Source organism: Schistosoma haematobium, chromosome ZW (assembly GCF_000699445.3).
Source record: "Schistosoma haematobium chromosome ZW, whole genome shotgun sequence".
NCBI classification, from domain to species: domain Eukaryota; kingdom Metazoa; phylum Platyhelminthes; class Trematoda; order Strigeidida; family Schistosomatidae; genus Schistosoma; species Schistosoma haematobium.
Window position 1 is genome coordinate 68,271,283 of NC_067195.1, and position 16,701 is coordinate 68,287,983.

Consider the following 16,701-nt stretch of genomic DNA (forward strand, 5'->3'; position numbering starts at 1 on the left):
GCGTTGGAACACGATGTAGTGATCTCGTGCTGAACTAGGCCCAGAGAAATTGAGCTGCAAGCATCTTACTAATTGATGTAAAGTGGCTAGGTCGGTCGCTACTTCATTCCTATTAGAACGCGACCAATACACTACTAGTGGCAACCGTTTCGAGCTATTTGTAAACATAGAATAGCAAAGTCATCCATTATAGCAAAATATGAAGATTGCAAGTTGCTAAATAGTGTGTTTAAATATTGCGGAAATGTCACTGTAACATAGCTTCTTATTATCTATAATTACAATATGTCTAATCAGTTGCGAGTAGCTTTATAATTATCAGGGCGAAAGTCCCGATGAACTACTTATTAAACTTAGATAACCATTTCAACAAAATTTAGTCGAACTAGATGTAATGTTTTGAAAATTACTTCGTTATTCAACCACTTACATGTCCATGATTCATTTGTTTGTTGATTATCATTTTCTGTCTAGCAAATGCGCCATTTAAAACTAACGGAAGCTTTTTAGTGTATATCCTGTGATAAATTCCAAATAAAATCCACAACTTATTCGACTTTTCTTAATGTAACCTGCAACTGGTTCTTGTAGGATAACAAACACTTACTGACACTAGGATTTTGTTGCAGTTTGTTTTATTCTAATGTACATCTTTTTGGAAGTTTTTGAGGGTTAGAAAATATTGAGTTGTAAGTATCCTCGAAGTGCTGCTTGTGTGTGTTGGAATTGCTGGGTAAATAGTGTTAAAGTTAAACACAAAATCTTAGTTCAGAAATAAAGACCAACTAGTGGAATTTTAAACCTAAATTAATGAGCTAATTGAAGCAGAAAAAACTGATATGACAGTTACACCAAAACATGATATCAATGCACGACTTTACTAAGTATTAATCTACAGCACGGAGGCTTCCTCGTAATGTTCTGAAATTAGTATTTGGCGACGACATGATAATATAACATGCAGGTAAATTAACTCGTTACCTTCCAGCATATCTTTTGATTTGTTTATGTTTTCGGTCATTTTTATCTTACATTGTTAGAACATGTGTGACGACTTGGAAAGATCCAATGTTGCATAAAACATAACTACCGAAACCTAGTCTCTGAATGATATTTGCAGCAAGCATATACAATTATAGAAGTACCTGCAGGGTCTGTGTTATTGTATCCCTGGAATATGTTACTTCAGTTGAAAATTTAATATTCACTTCATGCAAGCGGACGTTATTATTCTTATCTACACTGAACTTTTTAAATATCATGTTCGTCCGGTCACTGGTACTGATCAAATTCTGTTGATCAATATGCGATATGGCGAACTGGTCTAAGTGACTCGGCACCGCGTACTATGTTTTATTATTTTCGTTTTACGCTAATTGGAGCCTGTTAACAGGCAGCATTTCTAGCGTAGAGGGAAGTGATGCTCTTTGTGAGGTTCAATTCTCAGTCACTCACTGTCACAGATGCCACCATTTTGTTATTCGGACGGCAGCTGACCTGTAGGATTGATACATTCATACCAATCTATCACTAACCTCTGTCATACTTATCTAGCCTTGAGTGACAATTGAATCCCATCGACAAAGTTACGATCTAGAATCTTTGAACTATTAAAATGTACCAGAGTCCGTCACTTGTCATATAAACAATAATGGAAAACATTACAATCAAGAAAATACAACACAGGTGATAAAATACTCATTTTAATGATAATAATAATATTCCACATTTAATACAAATACACACTACAAGGAACAGTTTGTAAAACAGCATCTGAATGGCCACAAACTAGAAGATTATTGGAAATGTCAAAAGAAATAACATTTCTAGCCGATGTGTCTTCGGGTAGAGCAGATGATACAGTTAACTTACGACGTGAACCTTTGAATCCAACCCATGAATCTTGAAATACAGAGTAGTTTTAAAAAAAATCGAATTCACAACATTAATAGCATACCATAGTAAAATGAACTGAATAATATAAGGTAACAAGATCGATGTCGCATAGAAGCTTGATACTTCATGGTGATCTGTCTGTCATCTTGTAACATTATGGATAAAACACCAAGTTATCAGAAAAGTTAAAAGTAATTCTATCAACACAAACTTTGGTTAGTGAAATAGTCAGGTTTAACAATGAGGTCTATATTTACTGACAGCTTGTTTATCTAAGCACAAACATTGGTACAAAGGGGTATATATAGGCTACACAAATGTGTAGTGGTTGAGATACTGCCTGCTTGTCCAAACCGAAACAGCTAGTTTCCTTAAGGGACTACTCCCTGAGCCTTTGACTTGGAGATCTGGTCCATTTATTTCCTCAGGATCCTGGAACCCGTGTGCACCATTGGTTTGAGATTAGGGTTTTCCAACCCCCTCTAGATGGTTGCTTCGTACCCGGTTTAAGCCCCGGACATTCGCTTTTCATCCCTTCAGTTTCGTAAATAACACCGCAGAGAGAAAACAGCGAGTAGGACTTCGCTGGGAGTGGCTATATGCACGTGGTCATACGAAACCACTTGGAGAGGGAGAAATGACTCTCCCCACCCTCGGCTGTACCAAGGGATTACTGATAGTACTCACTTAGATTCAATGGAATAAAACTGTGGAACAGGAACGGGATGAATCAATAGTCTTGTCTGCAATATGATCTCAAACATATCTAAGTACTTAGAACTACTATTTTGTTTGCGTAACATGTAACAATGAAGGAGTATTACTGAATATGAGTAGGGATATGAAATGATTTGCTACATCTTATTACCATAATCATTACGGTGTTTGGAAATTATAGCTATGATATTTAATTCTTTCTTGTTATGACATGTCATGTCATGTGCAACATAGTACCTGCCAGATATCTGCATTGGTTCAAATTGCCATACCACATTAGCACAACGGGATAGAATTAAGACAAATTCCATAGTAGTAAAAGTAGTAACAGTATCCGTAGTAATAGAAAAGGTTATGTACAAAAAAAGGTAAAAAGCGATTTTGTGAATTAGGTTCTCACGGAAGATAGAGAGTGAATGCACCTATGCCATTGCGAAAGATTCTGAGCCATGCCACCCAAGTTTTTGAATAATTAGTTACGATGATCACACGCATCCCAAATAGGTAATCTACATCTATTTACACGACTCAGCTCAGTTGTCAATGACTTCATGAATTGGTATCACGTTTTGATTTGGCTGTCCTTAGCTTTCTATTTAAAGGGTGTCTGAAAATAAGTAAAATATTTTCTGTCAATCCACATGATTCACAAAAACTTTATTTTCTTCACCTCGTATCCCGTACACTTAGAGTTAGCACTCGCTTAGTCTATTTACTGAATGTGCGTTGTGTTGACCAACTGGTTAACATACGAATTTTCTCTCTACGGTCAAACAGGATAGACAAGTTATGAAAACAATAAAAGTTTAATTAGCAGTTATACATATGTGAAAATAGATTTTAAATAGTATTCATTAACAAAGCTTGAAACTATCACGTCATTTTGGGAAAAATTTCGAAAGCGAATAAATTTTCATTCACAATTATGAGTTTAGGACTATACTCATTGAGTCAGTTGAAATTTCACTTTGAATAAATGAAAAGAAAAAGAACCCCAAATATTGTTGGACTTACCTGATTCATCACGACTACTAATTTGTAATAAACCAGCTGTTTCCGTAGCCATATATAAATGTTTCGGTTGACGTGGATGAAAAGCAGTTTCCCATATATATTGACCATCACAGGCTACTTCAGTTAATGGATATTGTTCAGCTCGTAAATCCCATATATAAGCAGCTGCACTAGAGGAATTAACACCACCTACAGATAAAAGATGAGGTTGTCCAGGATGTTGACCCAAGCATAATAAAGGTTGGGTTTCTCCAGGACTTTAAATAAAAAAACCCAGTGTATAGACTTATGAGATAGTTCTTCAGCAAATGTTACATCCAATAAAAAGAAGCAAATTAAATGGAAATATCGATTGAATCTATATTAATCTAAGCAACAATATAATACGTGTAACTGAAAGCTTTTAGAATATTTTGACAAAATTCTCATTGAATAGATTTCTGTTTACGATGATAAGGATGTTCGAGTTTTTTAAGTGCAAAACTCGACTCCTGAGAAGTAGTGGAATGTGAGTTTTGTATTCAGGAAAGTATAACAAAGTTGGATAGAAATAGAGAGTAGGAAAATATAATGAACATTTGTAAACTAGGTCAATACAGATGAGGACTGTAAATTTGCACGACTTAAGTGGAAAGATGCACTCGCTTTGGATTACGTTTTAGTGGTAGATTGCTATAAAACCTTACCATCGATGGAGTTATATATGCATTCAGGCAGAAGAATATAGTTATATTTGGGTATTAATAAGTATGCTAATGTCTTGAGACTTGAAGCAGAGCTATTGTTTTTAGAAAGGTCTAAATCCTATTTGGGTCACTAAAAGTTTTTCAGATCGTGTTACAGTTGAATACTGAATGATTATAAAAGTTATAATCCTAGAAACCATGTTAATCAATCGGAATCTGTTGTGATTATTACATGAAAACCGTTATATGTTCTAAACTAGGATGACCATGAATGAAGGTAAACACATACGAAAACAATAACGTCTGATTGTTAAGCCCTAAGTAAAAAAGACCTAGACCACTATCCTCAAGGAATTTTAGGATTAACTCATTAACCTTTACATTCTTCTCTGATTTCATTCTTATGTGAAATATACAAAGAGGCAAATTAGACAAATGTTATAACAGAACGAATATTGAGAAAGTCGAAACTCTCAGTGTTATCTCCTGGATAACTATTATTGATATCTGTATTGTATAATCAGTAGACAACTATATTGCTACATTTCTGTATACGCCTTGTTGTAAGCTTCCAACAGAACTTCTAACTGTTGTCATACATTTTACTAATCCTCAGTTATTGCTAATTGATTATGTACTGTTTGTTCCGCCCTCTATCACTTATAGTCTGATTGTGATTAAAGTATGATTCCTTATTTAGTATGCTGTGTGGTTAGGGATCTTCAGTATATTATTGTATAAGTTTTTGATCGCAATCGAATTGGGAACAACAGAGAACTAATGTGCTTCCTATAATTGTCTTCTGGATCGCCACTGGGTTAGAAAGGGGTTCGAGGACCGATAGGCATTAAGGCCTTGATTGTCGTTCATTGGTCACTGGTCTGATTGACAATATAGTACATGATATCGATCCGAAATTTTCAAGCTTTAACAAATTTGTAGCAGTCCTTTTTCCATGATACAACAAGATCAAAGTTGTTTATCATTCACAGATTAAAAAATGAACTTCCGAGCTGTAGAGCATACTTAACTGTGTAATTAAGAATCTTTACAAATCTTCAACATAAATATACCCTCAAGGAACTTATATTTAAATTAAAAATATGCAAATACACCTTGATAGTGAGTGCCAACTAGTACGAAACCCAGGCTCAGAATCGGCAGTCAACTGCCTTCGACCACCGAATATAAAAACAGTACACTCGGTGTCAAGTCAGATAGACTAGTAGCCAAATTGCAACTATATCGATATAATCCGACGACCATTAAGGGATCAAGCAAACATGACATTTGGTACTAGTCAGCAACCAATTAGTACATATGCCGATATTCATATCTGGGGAGCAACTTTTATGACTCAATCTACTGAACAAAAGAACATATTTTTAAAGATACTTTGATGAAATAAAAGAGTAGCCTACACAAATATCAATCAATGTTAACAGAATAGTCTAACATAATAAATAAATACAGAAAGGATAAATTAAATCAGAACACTATCAAAATAGAAGTTAATCAAACAAATTATCGGGAGAGAAAACTATCCCAGTACATAATTACCGTAACAGTCTACGTTGTGGTTTATTCAAGCCGGTACGTAAATCCCATAGTTTCAATTGACCTAATTGATTGACACTAGCCAAGGTAGAATTATCTACACGTTCAAGTGCATTTATTGTAGATATATCTGCTCCTGATGTTAATATTGCATCTAATTCATAATTGATTTTTTTGAAAGAAAATAAACAGAAATCGGTAAAATAGAAGGAAGTCAGCATATTAATTTTGGAAATAACATTTAAGATACTTGCCTTTATGATGAGAGTCCACAAATATCCATAGACAAAGTTTCTAGATGACCAGAAAAGGATGAAAACGTTTTACGCAATCAGCATTGAATAGAAGTTCTCGGAAGTATTTGAGGAAACGGAGAATTATGTGTCATATTTCGACTAGATAGTTAATTATGTTTTTATTCCATTTAGTATGTTTCCAGAAGTTTTTAGAAGATCAACACCATCCAGAAGCCTATATATAAACTCGATCTTATGTATATAGATTAACCTTGAAATAAAGCTTTTTCCCATATTTTGCGCCTTTTCTCTAGTGTTCGAGTTCACGGGCAGTAGTAGTCGGGGAATATAGGAAGCAGTTAAGAAGTCAGTGATCAGCATCCTAGTGCAAGAACTAACACTTTACAAGGTAACAATAAACTTGATTGCTTGGAGAGGTATTTCAAATAATTAGTTTGTACAATTAGGTGAGTTGTGAACACGTAGTTATTCTTGAAAACCAATTTTTAACATTAATAAGAAACAAATTTCCATCAATGATAATAGAGAAAGATCGAGTTTTTGCTGGAATTGCATAATATATACAACAGAATTGTAGTTAGAGGTAAGGCTTGAAGTTTTTGAGGTCCAATGTATATCTGATAAAGCCTATAAGTCCTATATTACGATAAGACAGAGATCTACTCCTTGATTGGAGAAAACTACAGGATAGTTACGAAACACTAGAAGCAATTTTAATTTTTACTAATCCAATATTTCACTTTGCCCCTTGAACGTAGAAACATATAAAATAATTCTCGACAAATTTAAGCCCATTTCAATCAACATATTATGAGTTAAATCTAGTTACTTGTTTATGTCGTCTAGGCATATCTTCCTAGCTCTACTGGCAATACATCTTACTAGGTTTCTCTTATAATGAATGGGTATAGAGCTCAAGAAATGTGTACTGGCTTGTTGAGGAACTTTCCCTATACACACTTCTACTGACAGAACCACTTCCTTATCTGTTTAAAAAAATGTAGAGGAAATGGAGTTTATTATCAAGTAACTCCATATCCCTAATTGTCTTAAAGAATTGAAAAATAACAGGATCACTACTCCAACCATTCACGATTCATTTAAACATACTGGGTCGAACACACCACGACTCCACAGTTTACCCCAAGTCCACAAGTTAGGACCTCCCCTGCGTCCAGCTTCAGATATGTATAATCTGCCATACCATAAAACCGAAAAGTGGTTAGTTCGAATCATAGAACCCCTGGTCGTCAACAAAAGCGTTAAAGACATTTTCAATTTCATTTCCAAGGTGGGACACTTGAACTTAAATGGGAAACGGATGATATCTTTAAATGTTGCTTTTTTGTTCACCAATGTACTATTAACTAATATAATTGACTTTGTGTGTCAACAACTACTTGAAAAACAGATCAATATTGAAATTTTCGGGGTTAGTCTCAAGGAATTACTTCTGAAATGCACAACGAACGTCCATTTTGTCTTTAGTAACACATATTATAGACAAACTGATGGAATATTGATGGGTTTACCTCTAGGTTCTATCTTTGCTGACTTTTCTTTTTGTAAAACTAAAAAACGTACCTCTCAAGGGGAGTTATTGATAAGCATGAATTTTATTGACGTTACATTGATGATATTTTCATCATCGTCGATCAGAACAATGGAAAAAAAGAACTCTTAGTGTTACTTGACAGTAAATACTTAGCAATCAGATTTACGTGTGAGGAGGAACGCGATAGTAAACTACATTTTCTCTACATTTTGTTAAACAGATAAGAACGTGGTTCTGTCAGTAGAAGTGTGTATAGGAAAAGTTCCTCAACAAGCCAGTACATACTTTTCTTGAGCTTTATACTCATTCATTATAAACGAAACCTGGTTAGATGTATTGCTAATAAAGCTATGAAGATACACTCAGACGGCACTATAAATTTAAATTTACCAAATAATATTTATACTTCTGGATAAGTAGTTTACTGTTTTATGAGTCTTTATAATATGAAATTAGTCAGATTCTTCCTATAATCTATAAATTTTTATATTAACCTGTGATTATCATATATTTCTTTAAAAAAATTCTCATAAATAATTTTGTTCCAATTTAGTAGATTACAGTGATTAATAATAATGTCGAATAAGCTACAAAAATCTACACGTAATAACATTTAACAATATACATTTGTATTCATTAAGATGGGTAGTGGCTAGCAGTGGGATCCAGGACGCGCGTTTCGTCCTGTTTGGGACTCGTCAGCTGGATGTACCTGCCTCTCCGAGTTGATGTTCACTCTGGGACTCGAACACAGTGCCGTTCGCTTCAAACGCCACCGCGTTATCCACTTAGCTACTGGGTCCTGATAGCCACTTGCTTGTGCAATGGGGTGAGATGCAGGTACATCCAGCTGACGAGTCCCAAACAGGACGAAACGCGCGTCCTGGATTCCACTGCTAGCCACTATCCATCTTTGCTCATAATGCTTGTAAATTAAGGCAATATCGAGGCATACGCACAGTATGCACATATGCCAATAAGAGACTGATCAATTTCAGTCCTAAAACATCAATGGGAAGATTCAAGTAAAACAATACCAAGTGAATTTGTATTGACTGTTTAAACATTCCCCTTGATGTTAAGAATTACAATTGATCAGTTTCTATTTAGTCTATGTGCATCATAGACGAACTGCCTCGATTTCTCCATTAACTCACAAGTAACCAATACAAATGAATTCAACTTCATCTCATGCCATAAGTCAGTGACTATCTACACTCCGTAGTTAAGTCGAAAACGTGATAGCGTTCGGGGTGGACTGTACTGAATTCGAGTTCCGGAGTGAACATCAACTCTGAGATGCAAGTAACTACAGTGAACGAAACCTACGTAGGAGGAGATGTGTGTTCAGGATTCCACTGATAGTCATCATCCATTTTTGCTTATAATCTATAAGTTGTCATCTCCAAAGAGAACAAGTTTATTGGATTGAATCCTTATATTGAACTTATAGACATTATGATAAAACAATATACAGATATACAAATACAATATTTAGGTTTGTATGATTAAATCTCTAATAAATGCTAATAGGAATATGCATAATGATAGAACAAAGTAGTTATAAAATTGTTGCTTTAATTTCAACAGTTGAGATCATGAGTCAATTGAAGTTAGACCACCATGGAAAACCTGGAAGCACTGGAAGGCCGTTTCGTCCTATTGTGGGACTCCTTAGCAGTGCGCATCCACGACCTCACCTCGCGGGATTCCGACCCAGAACCTATCAGTCTCGCGCCAGCCGCTTAACCACTAGACCACTGAGCCGGCCGGCATCCAACGGTGTTAATGTCTATCTTCAACCAATCCACGAAATTCGGCTACGCATCCACCATTGTCATCAGTGAGTTACTATCTCAGAGCAGACCCGGTTGAACTCCACTGGTCACTGCTTCTCACTAGAACTCCAGGATATACCTCTTGAAGCCAGTCACTAGTGAGTATATGTTGATTAGTATCAGAAGGGTTTTGTGGAGATTGTAGTAATTTCAACAGTTGAGATCATGAGTCAATTGAAGCTAGACCACCATGGACTTATGATCTCAACTGCTGAAATTACTACAATCTCCACAAAACCCCTTCTGATATTATTGCTTTAGGTGAAAATCGCTTTTTCCTTGTCGATAATTAATCAAAAACAATTGAAAGTTTAGCAAAACTGTCGGTCATGAAGACGTTGGGGATAGACGTATAGATAACAGTATATAATATAATAAATTACTGACTATCTCAATATCATACAAATTGCTAGTTAGTAAGTAACATTAGTCACTGCAAACCAGATTTATCAATGGTGTATTTCTGATCACTAAACCAAATGTGATGGAATATTTTGTCCTTAAAATAGAGAGAATACCATGAAATATTGATTTCCAGCAATTATTTACAGTACTTTATTTACATTTACACATCCATATACTCAGCTTTGATCTATACTAAAGGTTAACCAATAACTCTTTCTTGATAGAAAGATCAAGTTTTAGCTTTTTGGTTGCTATAGGATTTGTGAATCTCAATATAACTTAATTATATTATTTAATGATTAATTTTAATTTGAACGCAATCATTTTACCCACTTTACATTCCATGTTTTGTAGATACTGCCCAAATGAACTAAAAGAACTTATATTGTTCTTTAAAATGTTCATTTATGAATAATAATAACTGATGAAAATATCAATTCAATATCCAACAATGGAATTTGATATTTCTAAACTTAATAATTATTCACTAGATACTTTTATTAATTTAAATGAATATTATTGATGAATTGAATGGTGATAATGAAAATAAGCATGATTAGGGGTAGATAGAAATTTGTAACTCATATATCTTCTTCTTCTTGTTATTATTATTATTACATTATTAATCATGTCAACAATAGAATTTAGACATGGCTCAGAATCGATCACAATGGCGTCGGTGTATACACTCTCTGTTTTCCCTTAAACTAAGAGATTAAAATCGTTTCATATCTTTCTTCCTACGGACTAATTCTTTCTTCCTGTACTATATCCTTATTGCAATCTTTCTTTTATATATTACCACAACTGAATTAACTACTTTTATGAATCCGGTGTTCATCTTTTTGTGTTAATAAGGTATAGCAACTTGGACCGATGCATATATGTGCCTGGTCCTACGTTGTAGCTGACTGATTGACTGACTGAGAATTTAGAAGATTTAATTAAAATTACAAAACAATCATAATTATAATGAATACATAAATTACCATTATTAAATTTGATATGATCAGTTTTCTGAAAATTAGGAATACGGTTTACTTGAACAATAGCTAATTGACCAAGTTCATTGCTTACATATGCATGTAGACCATCAGTACTAATTGCTAAGCTAGACAGAGCTGATGGAATATTACCACATAAAATATGCTCTCCAAAAGGCATCCAATTAGTTGCAGATAGTCGAACTAGACAAGGTTGAACATGACAAACTTGAAACAATTGTAGAGTACCATTAGAACTGGCAGAAAAAATCATTTTACTTGGATGATGAACCTTGAAGTAAATAAAATAGATTATAAGTTAGCATTTTCAATGAAATAACTATTTGACTAATAGTTATCAGAATGGGTTTTGTGGAGATTTTTAGAAATTTCACAGGTTGAAATCATGAGTCAATTGAAGCTAGACCACCATGGAGAACATGGAAGCACTGGAAGGCCGTTTCGTCCTATCGTGGGACTCCTCAGCAGTGCGCATCCACGATCCCGCACCCCACGGGATTCTAACCCAGGACCTACTGGTTTCGCGCGCGAGCACTTAACCACTAGACCACTGAGCCGACCGGCATCCAATGGTGTTAATGTCTAACTTCAACCAATCCACGAAGTTGCGCCACCGTACACCATTGTCTTCAGTGAGCTGATATCTCACAACAGACCTGGTTGAACTCCACTGGTAACGGCTTCTCACTAGTTATCAATTAACATAAAGTTAATAATAGAATATTGATAATAGATGGAATTCATTCCAGTTTATAATTACCAACACTAAATTTTAATAAGTCTGTAAGAAGCAAGAAATGTATAAGATAAGAAATTGAGACTGCTGTATAAAATGAAATAATGAAACAATCTTCCAATGAAGTGTACTCGCCAACCACCATTTCATATAATAATTTTAATAGAAATGTAAATGTAACGTGACGACAAGTCAATCTGGACATTAAAATGAAGTGTTAATCAGTTTAAAAACTATAGTATCTACAAAATATAGACAAACCTAATAACTAGGATGGTTCCGATCTGATTAGGTTATACACTGATGGATGAGTCAATTAAGTACTTTCTTCTACATCGTAAAACATCATATATTTTAACATGAATGGTAGAAAAATTCAGTAAATAAGAATATAAGGCTTGGAGATATTACAGTTCTTGTAAACAATAAAATAGTGACTGAATCGCGACTGATCTAAAAGCTACGAATTGACGACTGGTAAACAAAAATTTAATGTTCACGACCCATATGAGTAGTAGTAGGGATAGTCAAAGAAGTCAAACAGATAATAAAGTTTAACAATCCCCATAGAATATTCGAAAATAAAGAATATTTAAGCGAACAATTATTTTCAATAACTTCATCATCAGGCTCTATACAGTTATAAGTTCATAATTATTATTATATTTTACAAAGGCATTCACTAATGAATTCGACAACGTTATATGTTAAAAATGCGGAAATAGTTTTTTATCCAAGTTGAAATAAGTAAAACTGTTATAAATATTTATTATTATTATTATTATTATTATTATTATTATTATTATTATTATTATTATTATTATTATTACTATTAAACTAGAATCATAAACTCAGAATTGAACGTTGAATGGTTCGTATACCTGGCGACTGATCATCAAGCAGTATCCAGTTCAATTACTTTAAACGTTTGAAAAGTAATGCATCCAATAACTCACAGAAAACAAATTCTAGTTGAGTTGGAAGAGACCATAACGTTTAAATTGGAAGCCGAATCCATAAACGACTGGTTTGAAGGACAGATATAATGCATTATTAAAAATTTCCAACTTAGGTTTCTTTTAAACAATTCCTATATATTACGAAAGTCACTACAACATAAAAATGTTATTTATTCGGTATACCCTGAATTTAGACGTCTTATTCTGTACCTTATCAAATTAATTAAGTATTTAGAAAGACTAGATACATCACTTTATTTTTGGAATTGTTCTCTTTTAAAAAAAAAAAAGAAATCTAAGGCGTGGAAAAGTTCAGATAATGAGTTTTTCCTGATAGGGATGGGGTTGCTAACTGTACACCAAAACCTCCTTTACCGGAGCTTAAGATCGGCGTCAACCTTCAAAGGCCACCAAATAAAGTTTATGGATAAGTTAAGCACTTGAATTTTAAAAAAACTACTTCGGTAATATTAGAAATAAACTAGGAGAAATTTTGATAGGATCTGATGTTATGAATAAGAAAAATTGCAAACTATGATAGAAAACATAATTCAAAGGTGAAATTTTAAAAGTTTGAAGTTGAATGTATAGAAGCCATCATAAATGATAAAAAACATGACCGACAAAATTTAAATAGTAATAGGTATGAGACAAACATAGTATTGATTACTCATCAGTGACACTAGGTATTGAGGATTGGAACCCAATGAAGAGTGGAGTTAGTTCCATTAAAATTCCCCGGTACATTTTACCAATCTTTTCGACGTTATATATATACAACAAACCTTCAAATCTTGAACAGAGCCCGGATGAACAAGAGAGCATAACAAACGTGGATCATCAACAGTATCACCGAGCACACCAGCAGTAGTACAATCTTCCTTCTCTGATATTGGTTTAACTGTTTCATTATGATTATTAACAGAAGGATCACTGCTATACTGCCATAAACAAACACGATTCACCTAAACGTAATACAAAGTGAACATAATGATAAATGATATAAATAATGATTAATTAAATGTTCAGTTTTATTTTCGAAAAATAGGCAAAAAACAAATCAAAAGTAAAGACAAAAATGTTGAAGCATAAATTAATTTTAAATGGAAACACATGGTAAATTACTGACAATGTAAAACAGTAAAATGAATAAAATGAACTACTGTGGTGCGTGCTATTTATATGGACAGATATAAATAGTACATGTCAAGAATTGAAAGTAGGATTTTTATTAACAGAAGAGGAACATGAAGAGAAGAAAATGAAAATCAGAAGTAGTACGAGTAGCAACAGGAATGGTAGAACGATGAAGTTTGTAAAAGGCAATTCAAGAAAGATGTGAAAATGGTGTATATGATTTTGCTTAATACAATATAATTGGTTAACACTAACCAAGTCTTCGTTTATTACAATGCTTTATTCTTTAAAGGATTCTATTCATATAATATTCTGTGTATGATCGATTGATTCATTAATAACTCCGCCTGAAGTCCCTCTGGGGGCTACTGCCGGTCCCAAGCCCGGATAAAGGAGGAGGGTTGGGCATGGGGTTAGCGTCCCCATCCCGTAGAAAACTAACTCGCTAAAAAAACGCTAACCAGAAAAAATTATTCATTAATAATAACTGAACAATAATTGTATTTTTTTGTTAAAATGTAAAATCGATTGGATGAGAGTTTAGTTCTCAATAAAATTTACTTAAAAACCGTTAGAAAATAGCACGGAAAAAGTGCCCTATTTTACTACTGATGAACATATCCGAGGTTTATTGCCAATTTAGAGGTAAAAATCAGTGTCACAATATTTATAGTAAACTCGAGTATCTGTTAAAATTTACGCATATAAGGTGCAGTAAGTTTTTTAACCTAATAAAATATCTTACTTCACATAGATTGGTCTCTGATCAATAACCACTAATATTGTGTTTGCCTGTTTCTTAGTGCTAATCTAATTCCATATATATCGACTACGTGGTAACATTTCAAGCTATGAAGCTGGGTGATACGGGTCCACATCCACCAGGACGTATCATTCCCCTCAAATTTACAAGTACGACTTGTTGATGAGTGCAAGATAGAACAAAAAATAGCTCAAGGGTTTCCCGTCGACTACCTCCAACTACCTAACATCTCAACATAGTGTACGATAGTAGAATAGTAGTCATAATTCAGTTTGATCGATAGAATTCGATCAATACTAAAGGGGAAAACAAACATGAAATTCGTTTCAACTCAGTGATCAATCAAATATAAATATTTCACTCCTACCTACAGGAGATCAGTTGCGGCCAAATAGTCCGTGGTAATATTTCTGAATACGTGGCAGTGGATTTGAATCCTACGTGGATCATCAAGACCATAGACACTTACATCTAGAGATACCTTACAATTTTATTCGACCAAATAATAACAAATCCCTTATTTTATTATGATATATCAAGAAACAAATCTAATAAATTGAATACAATATAAAAATAAGGAATTTTATTACCTCTTCCAACCAACTACCAGTAACAATTAATTCTTGGTATTGTGTCTCTGGTTTGCTGACAAATCGAACACGAGATAACTTAAATGAAATACACTTAACACTCGAACGATTAGAACATTGGACCATTTTGAATTTGTCACTATTATTCAGAAATAATTTTAGAGCTTACTAATACAATAGCCAGTATTACTTGAACTTTCTAAAATAATAAGGTAACAAACAGAACAGGTATTGAAGTTGGAATACATAACGAATTGGTAGGTTTGCATAATAATGAAGTTTAATTCCATACGGTGAAAAACGAGAAAAATTGATTAATAAACTCTGAACATCAATGACGCATCTTATAACTGATAAGCGTCAGCAATCAAGATCCCGACATCTCAATCATCTAAATGTAACCAGAAATTTGTCAAAAAAAAACAATGAATAAAATAAATCCCGATCATTTGGCTTACTGGTTACTCAATTGTAGTTCTTTAGTAGTAAGTAGGGGTTAAGTTAGCACTTGAAGTTAAAACAAGAAATCAGCTTTAAAAGTAAATTACTAAGTATTGAATACTTTTATTAAATAAAAGTAAACAGTCTACAATTTTATTTAAATTGGTTGTTTGAATCTTCCTGTTGATGTTAAGAATTACAATTGATCAGTTTCTATTTAGTCTATGTGCATCATAGACGAACTGCCTCAATTTCTCCATTAACTCACAAGTAACCAATACAAATGAATTCAACTTCATCTCATGCCATAAGTCAGTGACTATCTACACTCCGTAGTTAAGTCGAAAACGTGATAGCGTTCGGGGTGGACTGTACTGAATTCGAGTTCCGGAGTGAACATCAACTCTGAGATGCAAGTAACTACAGTGAACGAAACCTACGTAGGAGGAGATGTGTGTTCAGGATTCCACTGATAGTCATCATCCATTTTTGCTTATAATCTATAAGTTGTCATCTCCAAAGAGAACAAGTTTATTGGATTGAATCCTTATATTGAACTTATAGACATTATGATAAAACAATATACAGATATACAAATACAATATTTAGGTTTGTATGATTAAATCTCTAATAAATGCTAATAGGAATATGCATAATGATAGAACAAAGTAGTTATAAAATTGTTGCTTTAATTTCAACAGTTGAGATCATGAGTCAATTGAAGTTAGACCACCATGGAAAACCTGGAAGCACTGGAAGGCCGTTTCGTCCTATTGTGGGACTCCTTAGCAGTGCGCATCCACGACCTCACCTCGCGGGATTCCGACCCAGAACCTATCGGTCTCGCGCCAGCCGCTTAACCACTAGACCACTGAGCCGGCCGGCATCCAACGGTGTTAATGTCTATCTTCAACCAATCCACGAAATTCGGCTACGCATCCACCATTGTCATCAGTGAGTTACTATCTCAGAGCAGACCCGGTTGAACTCCACTGGTCACTGCTTCTCACTAGAACTCCAGGATATACCTCTTGAAGCCAGTCACTAGTGAGTATATGTTGATTAGTATCAGAAGGGTTTTGTGGAGATTGTAGTAATTTCAACAGTTGAGATCATGAGTCAATTGAAGCTAGACCACCATGGACT

The 16,701-nt window shown here is 34.1% G+C and overlaps 1 protein-coding gene across 1 annotated transcript; it reads right to left on the reverse strand.

The window, feature by feature from the left end:
• Positions 1-1,687: 1,687 nt before the first annotated feature.
• On the reverse strand, positions 1,688-15,314 carry NUP43 (Nucleoporin Nup43). The gene is made up of 6 exons (XM_051218834.1): positions 15,115-15,314; positions 13,410-13,589; positions 10,915-11,200; positions 5,874-6,024; positions 3,628-3,884; positions 1,688-1,902 (listed from the first exon to the last, which is right to left on the reverse strand). Exons 1-6 carry the CDS (start codon positions 15,238-15,240, stop codon positions 1,730-1,732), a joined length of 1,173 nt encoding a protein of 390 aa, XP_051072262.1. The 5' UTR covers positions 15,241-15,314; the 3' UTR covers positions 1,688-1,729.
• Positions 15,315-16,701: the final 1,387 nt, after the last annotated feature.

Excerpts from the sequence above, each read along its gene's own strand:
- NUP43 (XM_051218834.1), bottom strand. The coding sequence starts at position 15,240 with ATGGTCCAATGTTCTAATCGTTCGAGTGTTAAGTGTATTTCATTTAAG. Across the intron at positions 13,590-15,114 it reads CTGGTAGTTGGTTGGAAGAG|GTGAATCGTGTTTGTTTATG; the intron begins GTAATAAAATTC and ends TATTACGTTTAG. Across the intron at positions 11,201-13,409 it reads GCTCTGTTCAAGATTTGAAG|GTTCATCATCCAAGTAAAAT; the intron begins GTTTGTTGTATA and ends ATTTACTTCAAG.